This window comes from Cheilinus undulatus, linkage group 13 (genome assembly GCF_018320785.1).
Source record: "Cheilinus undulatus linkage group 13, ASM1832078v1, whole genome shotgun sequence".
NCBI lineage: Eukaryota > Metazoa > Chordata > Actinopteri > Labriformes > Labridae > Cheilinus > Cheilinus undulatus.
The window spans coordinates 45,498,889-45,521,855 of record NC_054877.1 but is presented as its reverse complement, the minus strand read 5'-3'; the positions used below and the strand labels follow the sequence as shown (position 1 = coordinate 45,521,855).

The 22,967-nt window shown below is 39.0% G+C and overlaps 1 protein-coding gene across 5 annotated transcripts in view; it reads left to right on the top strand.

Annotated features, from left to right (window-relative positions):
* The window catches only part of astn1 (astrotactin 1), a 714,709-nt gene that overhangs the window by 135,932 nt on the left and 555,810 nt on the right, over positions 1 to 22,967 (top strand). For all 5 annotated transcript variants that reach the window (XM_041803561.1, XM_041803558.1, XM_041803557.1 and 2 more), the window contains exons 3-4: positions 19,134 to 19,384; positions 19,681 to 19,823. In XM_041803561.1, the coding sequence (XP_041659495.1) occupies positions 19,134 to 19,384; positions 19,681 to 19,823 (394 nt within the window). The remainder of the gene's footprint in view (positions 1 to 19,133; positions 19,385 to 19,680; positions 19,824 to 22,967) is intronic.

Genomic DNA, 22,967 nt, shown 5'->3' with positions numbered 1-22,967 from the left:
TTTTGCCACTTTTCACCCACTTTTGCTATTCTTTAGCCCCCTTTTGCAACTTTCCTGCCAATTAGTTCCCTTGTGCCCCACTCTTGAATACCTTTTCACAAATTTACCAGACTATTTTTGCTGTATTTTTGCCACTTTTAACCTGTTTTTGATACTTTTTGCCTCTTTGACCCAATTTTTTGCCATTCGCTAACCCCTTTAAACCACTTTCCCACATGTTTTAGCCCCTTTGTCTCACTCTTTTATCCATTTTGGACACATTTCTTCTGTTTTGCCCATTTTAACCCATTTTCATCACTTTTTTGAACTATTTTTGTCATTTTTAACCAATTTATGATACTTTTTGCCCCTTTTTCCCTCTTTATCCAATTTTTGCCACATTTTAACCTCTTTTCACCACTTTGTCTGGTCATTTTTGCTGCTCTTCTGCCAACCTTAACTCTTATTTTAAATGTCTTCTAATTATGACTGTAAACTTCTGTAAAACAGATCAAATGTTAATTCATTCTAAAACTATTTCATTGTTAATTGTTTTTGGGATGGATTTAACTGCTGCAGGTATTTAAAGCCAAAAGATACTCTTAAAAACCACAACATCTTCTTTTTTTCCTTTTCTGAATTTAATGATCTTTCAGGGGCCGGACGGGAAGCTTATGGGGGCCTGATATGGCCCCCGGGCCGCCAGTTGATGATCAGTGCTTTAGGAGAACAACCTCATTGAGATTAAAAATCTCTTTTTCAAGAGTGTCCTGGCCAAGACACGCAGCAGCACAGTTAAAGTTACAGACAAACAACGGGTAAACATACAAGTAAATGTCAAACCACATAATAGTGGTTAAAGGGAGTTAAAAATGGCTGAAATGGCTTTAAATTGTTAAAAAGGTGACATTTTGGTGAAAAGGGATGAAAAAAATGATATAAACTGCCAATAAAGGGTTAACTGACAGAGAAAAAATAGATATTGGCAGAAATTGGTTAAACTAGCAAAAATGAGCATATCAGATGGTGAAATGTGGTTAAAATGGGAAAAACTGATGCATAAAAAGTAGGAAAAAGGGGTTAACCCTTTACCTACTGAGTCTAAAAATGTCGATTTGGACATACTTTGTTATTACAGCTGTTAAATAGTCAGGAAATGGCCTAAGTCTGAGAGCTTTGGTCCCTTTTCCCAGGAGTACTTGAACTAGACTTTTCAACATCTGGTTAATGATTATTGCACATTATATGGAATTGTCAGCTGTTTAAAAGAAGAAAAACAAAAACGGATTTGTTTTTCATGGCTTTAATGAGAAGAAATGTTGTTATCGCTCATGAAGTTTTGATTTGACATTTGAAATGTGAACCTATACATGTTTAGAACAATCAGCAGTCATTTTTGGAGTCTAGGACTCTGAGTGTGCAAAACACAGTGCAGAAGACAACTATATACATAGGCGACAATTAGTGCAAACAAAGGTGGAAAAATGCATTCTCAACATTCTCCAGTAACATATTGTTATTGCACATGACAGACACGCACAAATGCCACTATCTAACGCTATTTTTTGAAAACAAAACACCACTCTCACTCGCTCTCCTTTTACTCTCTTCCTTCACTCTCCTTTCTCACTCGTCTTCTGCCAAAGCTGACATTTTCAGGGTGCTGTTCGACATTACCCTGATATATATACCACCCATCATATATTGCCGGAAAGCACAGATTCTCAGCTCTCTGTCAGCGTTGGAATTTTTTAGATTGAGCAAAATTTCGAGGAGTTACACTGTTGAATCTGTGTAGTGGTCTAACGATACTTCTGGTGTTTTGTTATGAATGCCCACGTCATATTGTTGTGAGTACCGTAATGAACCATATATGTGCGCATGCCCACAATTCTCAGCTTTCCAACACCGTTGGAATTTTTCTGATTGGACAAACTTTGACCGAGTTATGGTAATAATACTCTGGACATATAAAACACAGCACCGACGCTGGGTCAGTAGGTAAAGGGTTAATAGTAGCAATAATAGGTAAACTGAGGTAACATTAAGCTTAAGTGGCAAGAATTGGTTCAGAAGTGACAAAAACAAGCAGAAAAAGGGATGGAAAGAGTTTGAAACTGACAAAAATAGGTGTTAATGGAAAAAAATGTCTTAAAATTGGTGTAAAAAATGCCAAAAAGGGGTTATAATTTGGCAAAATTGTTGTAAAGTGGCAACAGTGTAATTCAAAAAACATTCTTAGTTTTTTAGGGCATCTGGAGACCCCCTCTCAGTGTCTCATGACCCCAAAGGGGGTCCTGACCCCAAGGTTGAGAACCACTGTTTTTTACAGGCTTGCAATTAAATCAAATCTGCAGCGACTTTTACCTTGAATGACTGGTTTCTCATTCTCAGATCAAGAACAAGCATTACAGAGATAAGCTTTGCACCACCTGATGACAGACAGGAAATCTGGCCAATCAGCTTTGCAGGATTAACCAAACACTCTACATTGGTCAGCTCAGCCACACCCATAATTATGAAACTTATTAAAAGTGGCGCATACATATCTGCAGTAAAAATGAGCACTATAAAGTGGGACCTGATGGGGATTCCTTAGCTTTGACAGCCAGCTTTAGATAGAGACTGGAGGAACTGCATTGGTTGCCTTTTGCACGACACTTTGAAGTTTCTTTTTAAGCTATTGTGGAAATAAACATATAGATTTCACTAAGCCTTTCTTCTGGAAGCCTCCAGCACAGATACAGTAAAGCTTTGATGCCATATGGGAGTAGAAATGAAAGTCTGCTAAAAGGACTGAAAAAATAGATGAATAAATAAATACACAACGGCTCCAACATGACATAAACCAATGCAGATTGTGTTCTGACATCCTTCCTCTGGGGTTTGCGTGCCATTTGAATGTGTGGATTTAAAAATCAAATCAAGCCCCTCTCCCTGTTTCATATCATAGCTCACAGACTCTTAGCTCTGTTTTTATTGAAGCTTTCACTGCCGTGTAAACAGCTTTTTTTCCTTCTAATGGAGGGAGTTTGTAGGTTCAACATTTTAAAAATCCCCCCTCCAAATATGCCTTCTAAGATCATATTGAAGCGAAACAGTCCCCAGTTGGATTCTAACTGGAGTTTTAATTTGTGAAGATCATGTCAGGTTTTAGTCTCAGCACAGTTTGATTCCCAATCCTGAATTTCTGAATTCTCCAGGGCTCTTTAAATCACAATGTCTCCTTAAATCAAGTTGTCACATAATATTTTTACAAGAGTGCTGGGGTTTCACACGGTGATATCATCATCCATTTAACAGGAGGAGATGGTCATTGTGACACAGCTCAGCTGGTGGGATATTGACATTCATGCGGGGACCCTCCTAAACCCGTGTTGATAGCATTGATCGTATAAACCTTAAATCAATGCGGCCCTGACCACTTGTAAAGCAGGAGCCTCGGCTGAATCCCAGCCTCCAGAGCTGCTTTCAGAGCATCACAGCTTGGCGTGTTTTTTTGAAAAGCCTGCCGAGCGAGACAAACCGATCCATAGCTTCCCTGTGGGCTGTGAGAGCGGCGCACAGCTCGAGCACCCGGCCTGTTTGTTGTGATGCGGATCTCTGATGTGGACAACAGAGCGATGTGGAGGATTTTCAACAGCTACAACAGTGAAATGAAAAACATGTTTTTAGCAGGAAAAAGGAAGACTTTATTTCATTAAAGCTGAACTCTGTTACTACCAACAGTGAATCAAAGAACTTAAATGTGGATATCATTTTTTTAATTCAACAACAGGGGATTTGCAGATAGAAAATACAGACATTTGAACTGGTAGTACTTCTTGTCTAACTATTTTGAAATTCTAGATACAATCTCTTTATTTTCTATTAATGAATCCATTGTTACAGTGCCTAATCGAAGAATTCGTCACCTTGGATGTTTAACCCCTTTATAATTTAGCTCTTTAGGGCGCATTCACACCAGAGCTGTTTGGTCCGCTTTAAACTAACTCTGTTCCATTTTCCCGGATAGTCCGGTTCGTTTGGAGTGGTGTGAAAGCTCACACGAACTGTGGTGTGGACCAAACAAGCGGACTCTGGTTCGCTTGAAAACAGGGGGCCTCGGTCTGCTTCCAAACGAACCCTGGTGCGGTTCGTTTGAGTTGTGAAAGCAAAGCGGACCAACTTGTGAACTTGCATTTCTTGATGATGGATTTAACTAAGCTCTGGTGAATGTTCAGAGCCTTGGAAATGTTTTTCTATCCATCCCCTGACTGATACTTTTGCATAACGTTTTCTCTGAGTTTCTTGGAGTGTTCTTTTGTCTTCGTGGTGTAATGGTAGCCAGGAATACTGATTAACCAGTGACTTTATCTTCCAGACACACGTGTCTTTATACTACAATCATTTGAGAGACATCCACTGTACTCCGTTGACTCCCGTTTGACTAATTGTGGGACTAGTAGCACCAGTTATTGGACCTCTGTTGAATTAGACCAGTCATGTTAAATGGGATGAACTTTTATGCAGTCACTTATTTTACATTACATTTTTATTTAATTGGCTGTGCTTTTCAGAAGTCTTTTTTCACTTTTACATTCATTTTTTTTCTTTTTTTGTAATATCTTTTGGTCAAAAAAGCCAAGTTATATTGACCTTGGTATATTTATAAAATGGGCCACTCCTTTAATTCATCATTTTAGGGTTTGGTTGTCCCTTTTTCACACATATGTCAAACATTTTTATATAAAAATGATTATGTACATTTGTATTAGTGTTTCTGTACACTAGTGCATCATTTTTAACCAGCGTAAAGATAATTTCAGAATAAAATATCAATAGTGTGGATGCTCAGCATCCCCACTAATAAAATTAAAGCAATGAAGGCAATAACATTTGCCTTAATACAATAAAATAAGGTAGAAATATGTGTTTTTACAAATACTTGACATTTCCAGTTTTGCTTGCAGTAGAAAGACAAATCCTAAAGACCCAGATTTCACAACAATTACCAAAGCTAAACACTGTGGGCCAGATCCACAAATAATGGATTTGGCCTGATAATTGCCACAAGGATTTGCCCAGGATAAGTACCTGTTAAGTGCTTTTCCACAAAAGCATTGGAAGGTGAACCTACAGCCCATCCCTGCTGCTTCAATACACCCCCACAGCATGATGCTGCCACCACCATGCTTCACTGTTGGGATGGTTTTAGGCAGGTGATGCCTGGTTTCCTCCTGTTTGAGCGAAGCAAATATTTGTAGGTCGATAAACCTCTAATTCTTGCATTAAAAACCATCATTGTTGCATCACTATTTCTAGCTTTGTGAGGATATTTAACTGAGGGGGATGACTCATGAACAATCGCCGCTCATGTACGGCAGTAAGGACCCCAAACTGGCTGTGAAATTAGGCTGGCACATCCAAGTGATTCCATCATCAGCACATAAAAAGAAAAAAAAAAACTTTGCAGCACAAGTTTTCCTTCAAATTTGATCAAAAGAAGCTGCTGGATCTACTAGCCCTGCCCTCTACTTCTTTGTGTGGTTTGTTGCATCTTCTTTGTTTGCTGTTAAAATTGATTATCAAACAGACCTTAAGATTATCACCTCCTGAACCAGGCTTTGGACACCGCCATGTTTGTTTGCCTTGTATTTGTCAAATTAAAATCAAGCACCATTACATCCACAGCATCAGTGTTAACAGAGACGGAGCTAGAATAAACGTGTTCTAGTATAAAGAAACTGAAGTTCTCTGACTTTCTAAACACAGCTCGTAAACTTTGAGCCAACAGCTCCGGACGACCACACCATGACTTATGTGGTGTACAGTTTAACTTATTTTATTATGTTTCTCTCTGCTCTTCCGTCTCTGTTGCGCCTCAAGCTGTGTCTCCGCAAGCAAACAGGAAAAGTCACAAAGACTCGATATGGCATCAGCATCAAATAATTTCCGCTGTGTGGGGATTTTAGCACAGACCAGTGTCTTACAAAGCAGACAGCATGTTTTTAATAAAGCAGACTTTCACAGAGGCTGAAATGCTGCATGCTGCTCGCCTGGCTTATTGTCCCTTTAGAAATGTATGGGACGCCACATTGACTGTGCTCTGAAAGAAACATGAACAATGAACTTTTAGCCTCAATTTAATTTCCTATGCAGACGGACTGCACTGAAAGAAAGGACATTAAAAAAACAGAAAATGCAGATGCAGCTTTGACTGTGTCAGAACCCTGTTTGTCTTTTGATTTTTCCCGTTTTCATGCTACCTGCATACCTGCCGGTAATGTTTTCTTCATGGCCACAAGCACCACTGAAGAAGAAAGGAACATCTTTCTTCTGCCTCCTCCATTTAGTCCATGAATGCTAATCAGGAAGGAGAGAGACAGCTTGATTTACTTTGGAAAGAGGCTGCTCCCTACATCCTGGAGGAGGTCCTGTTAAAGAAAAAGGAGGACATGGATATCAGGGTCAGACAGTCTTTAGCTTAAAAATACCCAAACCTGAAAGACTCAATGTGCATCGACCTTCATGCTCAATCTTTGTTTGTATGTCTGGTACGTTGCCGGGTAGACTCACAGCATAAATTATAGGGCTGGTTGTGACACTCATGAGGAACCTTGCCTCAAGCCCCAAGTGTTTCAGTGAGAGCCCATTTATGCCCAGAATTCCTCAGGGATCAGCAGATTTTGAAAATTACAACAACAATAGATTTTTACAATTCACTGTTGTTTAATGCAGTGGTTCTCAACCTTGGGGAGACTCTGTGATGGGGTAACCAGACGATTTAAAAAACTAAGAATATATATTTTTTAATTACATTCTTGCAACTTTACACCAATTTCACCAAATGTTAATCTTTTTTCATCATTTTTTAACACAAATTTTGCAGATTTTTAGCACATTTTTGCCTCTTAAAACCCATTTTTGTCCATTTTAAACCCTTTCCAACACTTTTTTTCCTGCCTGTTTTTGCCACTTCTTAACCAATTCCTGCCATATTCTGCCTGTTGTTGCCGCTGTTGACCCATTATTATCTCTATCAACCATTTTTTTTACCCATTTTGCCCATTTTAACCACATTTAGTCAATTTTTACCAGTTTATATCAATTTTCATCCCATTCAGTCTAATTTCCAATGCATTTTTTGCACTTTAAAACCATTTCAGCCACTTTTTAACCCCCCCCCCCCCTTTTTTTTTTTTTTTTGCCTGTTTTGCAACTTTAACCCACTTTTGGTTATTTTTGCCACTTTCATCTGATTTTTGCCACTTTAAACTCATTTATGCTCTTTAAAAATCCAATTTCATCACTTTTTCCACAATTCTTTTGCCATTATTAACCAATTTTAACCCATTTTAATGTATGTTTTTAACAGAAGTTATTTTCATTTAAAGAAGGCTATTTACTACACAAATGAATAAATAATGATATTTATGTCTTTGATAAAAGTGGTTATTATTCAGGTCAAATATAAACTGGTTTTAACAGCTTAACTTCACAATGGACCATGGTTTTGCTTACCGCCATGGGCCCCCAGTTTGGCAGGGTCCCAGAAACCGCCCCCTTTATCCCTCCTTATGGACGGCCTTGTCTGCACACGACTATTCTTGAATGTACATGGCTGTGTTCAACCACCTACAGGTACAGTGGGGTCCCCGGTCTCTGGCACCTTTATTTTGGGGGTCACAAGTCAAAAAGGTTGAGAACCACTGGTTTAATGCATATGGTCCATTTGATTTCAAACAAAGATTGTCAAAAACCACTTGTCTGAGAACTGTCTGCTATCTTTTCAGATCCTTTGCACAGATTTAGTTTGCAAAAGCAGTGCAGTTCTTTGGAGTTCTGCTCCACAGTATTAAATTGTATTAAATTAAAGTCATGATAAATTCACATTTGCCTTTATGATGACCATGTCCAGAAAAGAAATGTCCAAAGATGTTTTTAAATTGAAATAATATGAAAGATGTTGATGCATAGCAGGGCTCATCAACTCCATTCACACAAGGGCCTGCTTTATCCTGACAGACACTGTGAGGGCTGGACGTTGAAATAAACTAAACTTTAATCAATATTTTGGTTGAATTAACATATTTTTGTAAAAATATTTTCTTTCTTTTTTTTTTTTTTAAGGAATGGAACTTTTTGCTTTTAACAGTGAGGCAATATACTTACCACCAGGGCCCTCACTAGGATTGAAAGACAGGGGGGGCTTAGCTCCAAAGGTTGCAGGTAATGCTTGGCATAAAGCACGCACCAATTTTTTTTTCTCCACACCTTAAAATGCTGATTAATTAAATCATTATTAGTTGTAGAGCATTTATCAGAATCTGGCTCACTCTCTTTTCCTTAGACAATGTCCTGTCCTGAGCCTTCAGGAGGACTTCCTTTATTCTAATAACAGCCTGAGTGAGTTTATGGGTTGGTATTTAAAGGTCTATATGCTGGAGTGAGTTCATGGAAAAGATGTTGGAAAAACATACCCAAACATTTAGTAAAATATAAATGTGGTAGTGCTTAACAAATTTATTAGACCGCCTGTCATATTTGTCTCAGGGACCATCCAGCATCATGAAGTGCTTTAATGCAGACTCTTCATTTTCAGTGAGCTCTCCATGTTTTACCATTTTGAACAGGAATGAGGAATTTCAAACTGAATTCACCCAAATTTGAGCCGGCTCACTGGGCTTCTCTGAGAAGTCAGAAATGAATCAAGCATAACATTCAACCACTAAAACTCATTTTTCTGTTCAGGAATGCAAGTAAATAACTATAATTTGACATATTAATCAAGAAATATTAATGTGCTTTACTATTTTTTCAGGTTTTTTTGTGAATTTGAAAATTCATGGACAACAATAATAATTATGTTTTAGCATTTAAAATATCATTTGGGTTAAAGAGCTTCTACATGTTGGTGTATTAACCATTGCAGAAACATAAAAAAAAGATTTTGGTAATTACCAATGCTGTTAATTTATGGCAGCTGTGGCATAAACCTTACTTTGGGTGGTGGTCTAATAAATTTGTTAAGCACTGTATTTAATATATAAAAATATATACATAGTTTACTTCTCTCTTTCTTATTTCAGACTGTTCATGCTTTCCAAATCAAACTAGCTTATTTTTGCCTACCACTGATTTTTCTCTGTCCGAAGACAGTCTAGACCAGTGGTACTCAACCTTAGTCTAACCAAGAGCCACATTGTCTTAAAATACTTCAGTGAGAGCCACATTCAAAAAGATCCATAGATCAGCTGATCCATAGTTGAAATAAAATGAAACAGTGAATTGTTGGATTATTCTGTAATTAAATGGGATTGAATAGGCCACATAAAAATCTTTATAGTGTTAGAGGAAAGGATATATTACTAATAATGAGCATATGCATTTATTTATTTCAGTTCCATCTGGTCTAATAATTATTTTCCCTGCATGTTTCTGGAGTCTTCTTAATGTCTTCACACATGTAGGAAACATGAAATAGATTCTCAGAAAGGAAAATTGCACTCTAAAAGAGCCTTAAAAAAGTACAGCCTATTTACTTCTTGTTTGAAAAGTTTCTATTTTTATGGGTTTGTTTAACGTTTTAAAAAAAAGTTAAACAATAGCGTGCCGTTTTTTTTCCGTCTCAAGTTTTCTGAATTTAATTATCATTGAAAAACCATTGGAGGCCCGATGTGGCCCCCAGGCCTCTGGTTGATGATCACTGATGTAAAGCCTCATTAGGATTCCATATACTGAGGCTATAAAAGCAGCACAACCTCTGATGATGCACCACAGGATTACATACTTAATATTTGCTCTCAGCACTTTGAAGATCTGACTCAAAGAAAACCAAAGCTATAATTTAAGAAAATAAATGTTTATATGATAAATTATGTTTGCAGTTTGACATTAGTGCCTTTCCAGAGCACAGTCAAACACCATAATGATGTCATGCCATATTAACTTTATGAAATGCATCAAATTAAACCAAATGATTCAAAGCAGATCCGTCATTAATACTCATTTCCACTGCAGAGACTTTGTATGACGTGTGTGAAATGGGGTTGTGACTTTCACATTTATTCAATGTCAGAATCAACCCTGGAACATAACGCTTACATTACATAAAACGCCAGTTTCATTACATGTTAATGTAGGCGACATTATGTGATACATTACTGTTTAATCCTTTAACACAGGGGTTTTCAATGTTGGGGTCCCATTGGGGGTCCCAAGACACTGATGGGCCTTTCAGACTGGCAGGGCTCTGTGCCGGTTCCTGAACCTTATCGTTCAAACCAGGAAAAAATTGGCTCTGAACCTTGAAAGTTGGTTCTCAGCTTGATCCAAAAATAGTTCGTTCTTTCTTGGGGACCGCGACATCATCAGTGGGGGTGTCACATTTTAGTTTGTGAAGATGAGCAAAAAAAAAAAAAAAAAAAAGAAGAAAAGAAAAGTGGAATACCAGGACTGCATGAAAGACTTGGACAAAAGTGGAGCAGGACGTGATGATACATGTCCATCATGTCCTCCCACTTTCTGGCTAAACTGGTGCAAAAACGGGCTGCTTCACCAGAAAGCACCGAGGTTCTGAGTCTCCAGAATGGAACCAGAACCAGAACCGTGTCTGTCTGAAAGTGTCCTGAGAGGGGTCTCCAGATGCTTTTAAAATCTAAGAATGTTTTGAATTACATTGTTGCCACTTAACACAAATTTTTTCTAATTTTAACCCATTTTTGCAACTTAAAACACATTTTTGTCCATTTTAAACCCGTTTTCCACCCCTTTTTTTTTTGCCTTTTTTTTGCCACCTCTCAACCAAATCTTGCCACTCTCTGCCTATTGTTGGCTCTGTTGACACATTATTGCCACTATTAACCCGTCTTTACCATGTTTTAAGCCACTTTTCACACTTTGATAAGCCCATTTTTGGCAGTTTCTGACGTTTTTCTGCCTCCATTAACCATTTTTTGCCATTTTACATCAATTTTCATCCCATTTCACCAAATTTCCACCTATTGTTGCCACACCATTTCAGCCACTTCTGAATCCCCTTTTACCACTTAATATGCCCAATTTTTTTGTTTTTGCCACTGTAATGTAATTTTTGGCATTTCAAATTTATTTCTGCTACTTTTCAAATCTAATTTCACCACCTTTTCCACCATTTTTTGCAATTATTAAGCCATTGTAGCTATTTTTAACTTATTTTAATTCTGTTTTAAACAAAAGTATTTACATTTACAAATAAATTTAAAACAATGATTTGATATGAGTGCTTATTATTCTGGTTAAATATAAAATACCACAGTTTAACTTTATAATGGACCATGATTTTGCTGGCCCCCAGTTTGGCTGGATCCCAGAAAGCCCCCCCCTTATGGGTGGCCTTGTCTTCACACAACTGTTCTTGACTGTGCATGGCTGTGTTCAACCACCTTCAGGTACAGTGGGGGTCCCCGGTCGGTGGCACCTTTATTTTGGGGGTCACGGGCTGAAAAGGTTGAGAACCCCTGCTAACAGTATAAACCATGGCTGCAGAAGTTACTGTAAAAGGAAATGCATGAGAGACTTCAGTGCATAAAACTGTCAGTTTCCATCACTAATGTTATAATTTGTAATCTAATCCAATCTTTGCCCCTTTGGCAATGATAAAGTTTATTATATTAAAAGCACAAAACTTCCTTTTGTTATCTCATAGCCGTCAAATAATCTTGCTCTTCCAGCCTTTCTGCCTCTTAACATTGTGCATATGGAGGCAAAGTGACAGATTGATAGCTCAGCGCTAAAACCAGGCCTGCTCTGTCAGAGGAAGAAAGGCCATGGCTTCTCTCCTCCATTCAGGACTCACATGACAGGAGTGTAAGTCATAAGGAGCGCTGATGCCATTAGAACATCATCCTCATCCGTTAGTAAGTGGATTACGGGGCCGCAGTGCTGGCACGCTGTGATGTGTGGTTTGGTTTTATCGGCTCTATAACAGGACACAGTCCACTTAGTCGTCACTTTGATTCCAAGTAATGTCTGACATTGAACAGTTTTCCATAACGTCTATATTAGGCTCCTCTATGCATGGACGCTAATGCAGGTTGATGGCTTTGGATTACATTTGTCACTGTGCTAGATTTGATTGAGGACCATTTGGAGTACTTCACATCTGACATCTTGCTTCAGTTTGCTCAGAGATATGGCCGTACTTAGCATTAAAGCTGCAGTTCAGTACTTCTATATTTATACACATGGCTATCAAATTCAAAAAATCCTCAACTCGACCCATCATTCTTTCATTTTAGTTTAATAAAAATTAGACATTCATTTAAATAAGCATTCAAAACTGGAGTCAGTGCGTTAAATATGGCATTATAATCAAGTCTGATCTTGCATGCTACTGCTATTTATATATAATAATCCCCTTAGAACCCCAATTCCCCAAAAAGTTGGGACACTGCATTCAATATAAATACAAAGAGTAAAAAAATATATAAGCTCATGTTGAATTTGATAACATTAAGACATCTTAATAAAGTCGGTACGGGGCAATAAAAGGCCCTGGTGTGGTTATTGCCGTGGTTACTGCGGTTTCCTCCACTTAGACATATTCATCAATACATGCAAACTTTTACATCCAGACTATGACAGTATGGGACGAATAAAAACACCATTACACCCTAACAGTGGAGCTAAAACCAGCTGTGTGGGCAAAAGAAAGCAGGTGTCCAACCACTTATCCACACCGTTTTTTAAAAGCTTCTGGGTGTGAAAGCCGAGCGGGTCAGAGACATAACTAAAGCTGGGAGCATTTTTAAAGCTCTGCTCCCATATGCAGCTGTGAGAATTCATTTTTGAGTGTATATTAAAAGTGCTCAAGCCCTGGAAAAATGTCCGGTCCTGTGAGTACATAAACCAGTGTCTGTGGTATTTTACTGGTGTACAAGAGCTAGGATGGATCATTACTGCACCCACTGTTCACTAAGGCATACTTTAGACATCATATGAATTATTCATCCTAAAGGCACATTTTTTTTACTGTTTGTTATTTTCAAATATGTTTTTTTTTTTTTTTTTCTTCTTTGTTTTGCTCTTTAATTTTGCAGAATTTAGAAGCCATATTATCACAGGAGGTTCTAAACCAGTGGTTCTCAACTTGTGGGTGGGGACCCAAAAGTGGGTCGTGAAACCTGTCGCAGATGTGTGTCTGGAAAAAAAAAAACATTGCCAAATTGTCCACAAAACTCTTTAAAAATGGGAATGTTTGTCCTTTTCCATTGTTTTGTTGCATCTTTTGTACTGTTTTATGCTCAAGCTCTGCTTTTTTTTAATTAAATATTTTTGATTGACCGAAAAGGCTACAGAATTTGGGTCACAATTTTCCTCGAGGAGTTGATGGTGGGTCCGCTGTTCTAAACAACACAAGATAGAACTGTAACACTAGCTTAGCTTATGGAGTGGTTCTTCTGGCACATAGATGAACCAGAGTGCAAGCTGTAGACTTGAAGAGCGGGCTAATAGTGGAACAGGTGTTATGTAGTTTACCTCTTAGGGGCAGTGAACACCTTTTAAATCATACAATATACAGTATGTTGGTCAGGCAACCAGAGCAGCTGGCAGCAAGGAAGATGTACTCTTGAGTTCTGTCTTGGACTTGTGGAGTTATTTCACAATTAAGTTGAAAACATATGTTGAAACCTGTGAAAACAAAGAAGATGGATGGTCCAGGACACCTTTGAGAGAAAGAACGGGAAATTTTCATCAATAAAAACCCCAAAAAGGTGAAAAGAAGACCTCAGTCTCAACTGCAACTCCTGGCTAGCTTAAAAGCTAACAACAACTGCCAGTAACTGCAACGGAACATCTGTCTGATCAACAGGAGACTACTGAATGCCACCTATTGAGGTAGCATGGGGCGGTGCGTACGAACGCAGCGGCCCGGCACTCTATCACCAGCAGCAAAACAAAGCCCTACACCTACTCCAGAACTGACAGGGCCCACGGAGTTTACGTCTTTCCTGATGGAGATTATCTGGAGAATGGGGCGCTTGGAGACTGACAGGGGGAGGACGTGGAGCAGCACCACACCAGCAGCCGGTGGGAGGAGGCAGAGATGGCGTTGTGCGGAAGCAGGGCAAACGAGCTGGGCTGCAGGCTAGGCTAAGAGCAGCCCCACAGAAAACCTGTTGTACTGAGCATCTTTCTCCTGGATGCCCGCTCCTTTGCCAGCAGGATGGACGACGTGAGGCTGCGGATTTCTAGCCACTGCTTGGACGACTGTGTTTGCTGCTACAGAGGAGACTGCCAGACGTAATTTCGTTGTGTTCTTACAGTGTAATGACAATGAACGACTATCTATCTAGCTACTATCTGTCTATGTTGTTGCTCTGATTGGCCCGTAATGAATGTGAAAGACAGAACATTCATCCTAGATGGATATGAGTTGTTCGCCATGGATATAAGACAGTGTATCTTACATGTCAGGGTACTATGAGCATGGACTCTGTAGAAACTGTGGGTAATATCCATAACAATTATTCAAATTTGAAAACTCTCAAACTCTGACTCTGCACTGATTCTGCCCTGCTAGTTAAAAACTAAATCATTCTGAGGGTGATGTTTCTGTGTTATCTGAGACTCAACAGTGACTTTCAGAAAGCTGAATGTGTCATCGGTCCAAACCAAATTACCGTGGCCTCCTATTGACCACAGCACATGCAGATTTTCTGCATAAGTACTCCATATCAGGGTGTCATTTGTTAATGTCCTTGACTATGCAGATCAAGCAAACAACTTATGCAAATAGGCCTGTACTTCTGCCAATTCAAATTATTATGAGCAAACCAAACCCTCATTTTCGTGCCAGCTGAGAATTCTTAATATGTTTGAATAGAGGATTTTTATGGAAATGACTGATACAAATCTGTATTTCATTTCATCATTTTGCTTATCTTCTCAGGACTCTGCATGTTTGTCTGAGCTAGCACTTTAACTCTCATTTATTTCCCTTCTTTCACATGAGTTTTGTTGTTCTGCTGTTTTCTACACAATTGCTTTTCAATTTCTGCCTTTTTCATGATAATTTACAATCTCCAGTCAAATAATGTCATAAGAAGTTACATTTTCTGACTCCAGTCTTCTGCAGAGACTGAAACTGCATTTCTAGCTGCAGGGAGAACACACTGAGAGTTTCTGTTCTAATTCTATGTGGGAATGTAATTTTCCGACTGAGAGGGATTTGCTTTTCGTCTTCAGTGGGAAATCACCGCTGTCTTTTCATCTGTGCGCTGTCACCTTGACATTTCCATAACTCTCTCTGGCATTTTCCAAACTGCAGCATATATCAGACTTTGATTTCAGTTTTAGTCTGGGGAGCATCAAGATTAGGGGCCGAGGATTGATAAGTTGAACACATTGTACAATTCAAATGATGTCTTCTTATAATCATGTCTTCATGCTGTCTATTTTATGTCACTATTTTAATTTGTCTCCTTCCAGTTATCAGAGATAAGTCTGAACTGCCGAGCTCTCTGCTCCTATATTCTGTATTCATGGAGGAGATTCTGTCTGATATTCAGACCGACAGTCGCTGTCTGTCTTCTGTGTTTCCACGGGCTGTGCTTTTGACTTGCCTTGACTTTGATCCATATCCTGCTTCTTGGCAGGATTCTCTGACTCTTTTCTGCCTTTTTCTGCTCCCTCTTTGACTCTCTCTCTCCCTTTCTCGTGCTTTGCTTTCTGTCTGTATGCGTCTCCGTCCCTCCTGCTAACCGCTCCTCGGGGCAGGCTCAGCGCCCTTCATCTGTCCGTCCAGCGCCCGAGCTTGATCCTCCGTCCCCCAGGTGCTGGTGTGGATGCTGCCACATCCCTCAACCCTACAAACCAACTCACTTTTCATTAATATCAGAGAGAAAGAGAGTCAAATGAAAGTGGTCACATAACCTGACCCAGTCATCTGATATCAGTGCTTTCTGGAGAACATATAGGAGCTGATAATCAAAGTCACATTTCACTTTAGTCTCCCATACTTCAGCAGAATGAAAGCTGAGTTTTTCCTTTATGACTTTCCCCAATGACTCGAGCAGTTGGACTCTCATGCAGGAGAACAGTCAGCCAGTCTTTCTAGGGGTGCTCTGCTCAGTCTAGAGTCGGTCATTTCATCCTATTAAAAATCTAAACATAAAGGACCCAAATGCAGATTTTAAAAATAAAGAAAAATAGATCAAAAGGCAAAAACACAAGTGTACTTCCCAAACACAAATGTCCTTTGAACTTCCAAACTCTTGTTAATCCACATAGAAAATTAACTCATGCACCATTTTACCCTTTCAATAAAAAAAATAAGGGTCATATGGTAAAAACTTTTGGATTAATGGTGTTGGCACAAAGCTGTGTTGGGTTAAAGTCTGAGATTGAGTGCACTAACCTGGTGGCAGGGCTGGCCCGAGCCTACATGGGGCTGTATTTTCCTATGCTGCATTCATTTCACCCTTGACCTTTACAAACCTCTCAGGGTCGGCTGCTGGGAAGCATCCCCACATCATGATGCTGCCACCACCATACTTCACAGTAAGGATGATGCGTTTGTGGTGATGTGCAGTGTTTGGTGTTTTGTCTGATGGCCAAAAGCTCCATTTTAGTAGGGCTGACAGCTTCCATTTGATCGGTCGAGTGTTTGGTCGGAAAGCTTTTGGCCGACCAAGATCACCCTGGTCGATTTTGGGGAGTTAGCCTCTCTTACAGACGGACAGAAAGGGGAGGGGATAAAAGACGATGTCTGCTGGTCATTAAATCCCGATGAGCGAACATTTTCCCCTCACCACCGCTGCATGCTGTCTGCTTTCTGCTCGTAAATGACACGGCGAGCGCTGGATCAAGTGATCCTGTTAATAGTTACCATTATAAATGAATGAAAAACAATGGTCTGAGGTTTTTTTGTAGGCTGTATGATTTTGAAAAGTTACCACGCCAAACTGCATGGATCTTGTCATCAAAGGAAGGTGCGCTGATTGTCTCTCAATTAATCATTTTTTTAATGATTGCGTATTATTGAGTAAGAATATTTTTTAAATTACATCGTTGCCACTCCAATTTTGCCAAATCCTAACCAATTTGTATCACTTTTTCCCACAATTGTTGCCAATTTTAACACATTTTAAAACCAATTATTCTCCATTTTAAACCCTTCCTGCCACTTTTTACTGCCTGTTGTTGTCATTTCTAAACCGGTTCTTACCACTTCACATCTACTGTTGCCCTTGTTGCCCCATTTTTGCCTCTATTAACCACATTTCACTACTAGATATGCTCATTTTTGCCAGTTTAACTCATTTCTGCCAATTTCTGCCATTTTTTTCTCTCAGTTAACCCTTTTTGTCAGTTTATATCAATTTTTCATCCCATTTCACAGAGTTTTCCACCAATTTTTGCCAATTTAAAGCCATTTAAGCTACTTTTTAATCAAATTTTACCACAATGCAGTTTTTGCCACTTAAACCTGCTGTTGCCACTTCTAATCCATTTCTGCTACTTTTAAAATCTAATTTCACCACCTTTTCCACCATTTTTTGCCATTACAAACCTATTTTAGCCATTTTTAACCCATTTTAATTCTGGTTTTAACAAAAGGGATTTTTTTAATGAATTAAATAAAGATAGTTCTTTATTGATAAGAGTGGTTGTTATTCAGGTTAAATGTAAGACATGGATACCCCAGCTTAACTTTACAATGAACCATGATTTTGTTTACCTCCATGGTCCCCCCAGTCTGACTGGGCCCCTGAAAGCTCCCCCTTGTGTTCTACCACATTCAGGTACAGTGGAGTTCTCCGGTTTCTGGCACCTTTATTTTGGGGGTCACGGGCTTAAAAGGTTGAGAACCCCTGATTTAGACTACCAAACAGGTGCCGTAAGGAACCTGTATGGATTCAACTGGTCCCAACGAGGGATTTTTTAAAATTTATTTTTCTTTCTTTTTTTTTCTACCTGATTGACCAGTTGATTGGTTGGCGCCTGGGTGCGATTTTGGTTGACCAAGGTTTTCTTTGGTGGACTACAGCCCTACATTTAAGTCTCATCAGACAAAGAGCTTTCTCCCACTTGACCATGGAGTCTCCCACATGCCTTCTGGTGATTTAAAGAGTTATCTTCAACATTGGCGTTCTCTCTACAGATTCTCTCCCATCTCAGCAGCTTGTAACTCCTTCACAGTATTCATAGGTGTCTTGGTGGTCTCTCTCACTAGTTTCCTTCTTGCACGATAGCTCAGTTTGTGAGGACAGTCTGATCTATGCAGATTTACACGTGCCATATTCCTTCCATTTCATGCTGATGGATTTAACTGAACTCTGAGGGGTGTTCAGAGCCTTTGAAATGTTTTTCTATCCATCCCCTGACTGATACTTTTCAATAACCTTTTCTCTCAGTTGCTTGGAGTGTTCTTTTGTCTTCATGGTGTAATGTAGCCATGGATACTGATTAACAAGTAACTGGACCTCCCATATAGAGGTTTCTTTATACTACAATCACTTGAGACACATTCACTGCACTTAGCTGATCCTCATTTTCCTAATTGTGAGACTAGTAGCTCGACCTCTGTTGAATTATGTCAGTCACTTTAAAGGAGCTGATTATTTATGCAGTCACTTATTTCACATTACATCATTTATTCAATTGTTATTACTTTGTATAAAGGTTTTTTTTTTGTTTTGCTACTGTTGCAGACAGAATGTAAACAGGGTTTTAAGACAGAATACATTTCCAGTTGATGTTCTTTTCCATCAAAATTCATAACCTGAAAAAAATAAGATGCTATATTACTTTCTTTAACAATCTGGCTGTTGATCTCAGTGACTTCAGTAAAGACAAGGTTTTTTTCTGGCTTGTATTTGCTCAAATCTTTTATAGCCTTCACTGTTCAGACATCAGCCAGAACATTTGGTCTTGTCTTATTTTGCTTGGTTTCAAGGTAAAATAAACATACATGTTTATGAGAACCACTTCCACTGAAAACACTTCATGTAGCGTTCACTGAATTGCTTCTGCAACCTTTTGAAGTTGACACTGTCGATGTCACAGCTCCGACTTTGATCTGCTTCCCTCTTGGCACAATTCTTTCAATATGTTCTCCCCTTTTGACTCTCTCTTCTCTCACCCTTTTTTTTCTGTCTCCCCTCCAAATGCCACCCTCCTCCCCTCAGGGCGGGATGATCGCCCTTCTGCTGTCCATCCTGTGCCTGGTCCTGATCCTCTACACCCGCAGGCGCTGGTGTAAACGCCGCCGCATCCCTCAGCCCCAGAAGAGCGCCAGTGCTGAGGCAGCTAATGAGATCCACTACATCCCCTCCGTACTGATGGGAGGCCAGGCCAGAGAGAGCCTCAGGAACTCCAGGGGTCAAGGGCCCAACTCTAGCGGCACCCTCAGCATCAGGGAAACGCCGATTCTGGACGGGTAAAGGCTCAGTTTGAGTGGAAGAGGGATGAATATAATGTGAAATAGTTAGACTCATAAGTCACTCTGCAACTCCTGAAAGTGAAGTGATTAGAAATCATTATATTTCTCACTTTTAGCCGCTAACATGGTCAGACTTTTTAATCACTTTTAAACTCGAGGATTAGAAAACTTCTTATCTAGCAGTCACAAATTTGAAAACTCACTTGCACCACCAAGCATGTTAGCTTGTAATATGTTTCTAATCTAGACAAATCAAGTGGTGTGACACTAATTGATTTTTTCCTCATCCCCAGGTACGAGTACGACATCACCGACCTGCGTCACCATCTGCAGCGCGAGTGTATGAATGGTGGTGAGGAGTTTGCCAGCCAAGTCACCCGTACCCTGGACTCCCTCCAGGGCTGCAATGACAAGAATAATATGGATCTGGCACCTGGTATGTTGACTGATGTACCTTCAGGTCGGAAAGATTGTTAGAGTGGTGAACAAGAGAAGCAAAAAGTCTTCAAGTCCGGGAGCCCTCGAGGATGAATGAAAGAAAAATGAGTTATTTCCAAAGCCGTTACTTAGTAGTTTTATATTTCAGTCAGAAACTTTTTAAATGTTTTAAGCATTTATATCCGAAGCAATGCAAGTTTGGAGTCTAGGCTCCCACTTCATCACTCCTAGCATATTTATTTTATGTGTAGGGAGCGATGACATATCTTAAACCCACGCTGGAGTCTGCAGGTGGATGCTGAGGTGGTGGTGGGAAATTAAGAGCAGCACTGTACATAATGGCAGCAATGGCAATGAAGAGGCAGAGGGAGAGACTGGAAATCTTGCAGATGGAATGAGGCGCCAGTTTAGGACAGCATATGACAATGATGTACGTAAAATATGAATCCATGTAGCTGGAGTTGTCTGCCTGGACTAGCGTCCCTTGTGCCCTCCTCTGGCATTTTTGGCCATTTTTCTCAACCTTTTTTTTTTTTTTTTTTCAATTTGTGATCATTTTGCCAGTTTTACAGCCTGTGGCATGATTTTTTACAGGAGCTTTTCTTTCTAGTTAATTTTTTTGAAATTCAACATGTTTTATGAGTCTTGGATGGGTCAAAGATTAGCAACAAAATTGATTTGGTTGCATTTGTATTTTTTATGTAGTGCCAGCTTTAACATTGGGGTACCCTCTGGACACCTTTGAGGCAAAAATTTACATGCTCAAAAAAACTGCCATGAAATCACCATACATTATTATTTTTTTCAACTTTTTTTTTTTCATAAATCTCTTCGACAGCTTCAGACTTGCTTAAAACTACCAAACATTCAATAATTCTCAGAATTTTAACCCTTTTAAACTTACACAAAACTCACCATAATATAACGGGCAAAAATACAAGAATATCGTGCACGGGCCTACAATGGATAAATGGTTGAATCTGGTGGAATACGGTAAAAATGTCAGATTAAACTAGATTTCTTCACATTTAAATGCTGACATTAAAGAATGCATGAGTTTATATTGCAATGACAGTGAAATTAAAAAATCTGGTTTTAATGGAAGTCAGTGGCGGCATTTATGCCTTGAAGATGTCCAGAGGATTAGTAGTATTTCTGACATTACTTAAAAAATACTAATGCAATCAAATCAATTTTGTTGCTGGTCTTTGACCCATCCAAGACTCTCGTAAGCACCAAAGCCCCTTCTTTCCACTATTAATTTTGTGGAAAATAATTCAGTTTTTGCATTTTTTTTTTTTTTTTTTTTTTAGTAAAAAATAAAATATTTCAAATAATCAAACTGGCATTTTAAAGGATTAAAATCTTGAAAATTATTGACTGTTTGGTGGTTTTGAGCAGGTCTGAAGTTTTTAAAGAGATTTATGAAAAAAAAGTAGAAAAAAATATTGATGTATGGTGATTTAATAGCAGTTTTTTTGTACGAAGGTGTCCGGAGGATAGAAAATTAATTGAGAGAGTATGAATGACATGTAAGAGTACAACATTTTAGATTTAAAAATTTAACTAGAAAGAAAAGTTCCTGTAACAATTCATGCCACAAGCTGTAAAACTGACAAGGTCATCTCAAAAAAAAAAAAAAAAAAAAAAAAAAACATTGAGAAAAATAGTTAGCTAATGGACAAAAATGCCCAAGGAGGGCACAAGGGTTAAGCATTTATATCATAAGCAGTACAAGTTTGGAGTCTAGGCTCCCACTTCATCACTCCTAGCAATGGCAAAGAGGAGGCAGAGGGAGAGACTGGAAATCTTGCAGATGGAATGAGGCGCCAGTTTAGGACAGCATATGACGATGATGTACGTAAAATATGAATCCATGTAGCTGGAGTTGTCTGCCTGGAGTAGCTTGCAAGCTTCACTCCATTCAGGGTCTTAAAAATAGGTGGGAAAGAAAAAAAAATGGCCAGGTTAGCCCCTCTAAGTTTTCGTATTGTGTGTGAAAGAGATGGAATAAGAGAGGGTATGCACTGACGTCACTCACCTGGGCTGAGTTGCACAACGTTTAGAAACACGGCAATGGGGAATGGAGGAAAATGTGAGGAAAACAGACTAACATCTGCCTCAATATTAGTTTAAAGCTCTAGGTGTGTGCTATTAGTCATTGCAGTTTCACATCACAGTGAGCTCCTGTTTTATCAGAAGTTACACACAGACGGCTGGTCCGGTTGGGTAAACATATCATTGAACGTCATCAGAAATGGTTGATGAAATAAACGTCTAAGAAAGCAACACTGTAATTCGTTTATTCTAAAGCCTATGAAGAAATGAGTCTCTCTGTCCACCTGCTTTCTCTCTCCTATTTTCCTCCTCCTCCATGCGTGCGTGTCAGCCAGCTACTTTTCCCTGCTGTTGAATTAATAACATAGTTTGACCAAGGAAAAAATAACCTTTCCTCTACATGTTAAATGCATTCTCCACTCTTATCCCTACGTGCATTACAAGTCAAGTTAAGTGAACTTCATGTGTGAAGCAGGTTTTAAATAACCAGGGTCGAACAAATGGTTTAAGGTAAAAATGAACAGGAATACATCATACATCACATAGAAAGTACATGTAAAAACAATTAAGATGGTAAATTATAAAATGCTAGAATAAAAAGATAATTCGAGAATATGTGAAATCTATCAGGATCAAATATACTCACCTTGAAAGGGGGGCTAAAAATAAGAGAAGTTTCTCAGGATGGGGGCCAGATCTTAAATGGAGAGGTACTGAGCAGCAACCCAAAAGTCTTAACCCTGTCTTTGAGGGGACAACGGCACAATTTGGACTGTTGCTGAAATACACTTTGGAGAGGGCTATCAGTTGAGGTGTAGCACTAAATTGCTAGCTCAAAATAGAAAGTTAACCTTCTATAAGCTCACATCAGCACATACAAGATACAGAGTGTCTCAGCCAAGATTATTAAAGGTAACTAAAATTAACAAATAACTAGAAAAAACATGTAGAACATAGTTTTAGTTAATTATAGATATTAAAAACAAGGCCTTCACATATGTGCATAAGCAGGTATACATTTGTTATAATAAAAAAAGACAAAGCCTCCCAATTTCATTACGTTTCTTAAATCTTAATGCATCCT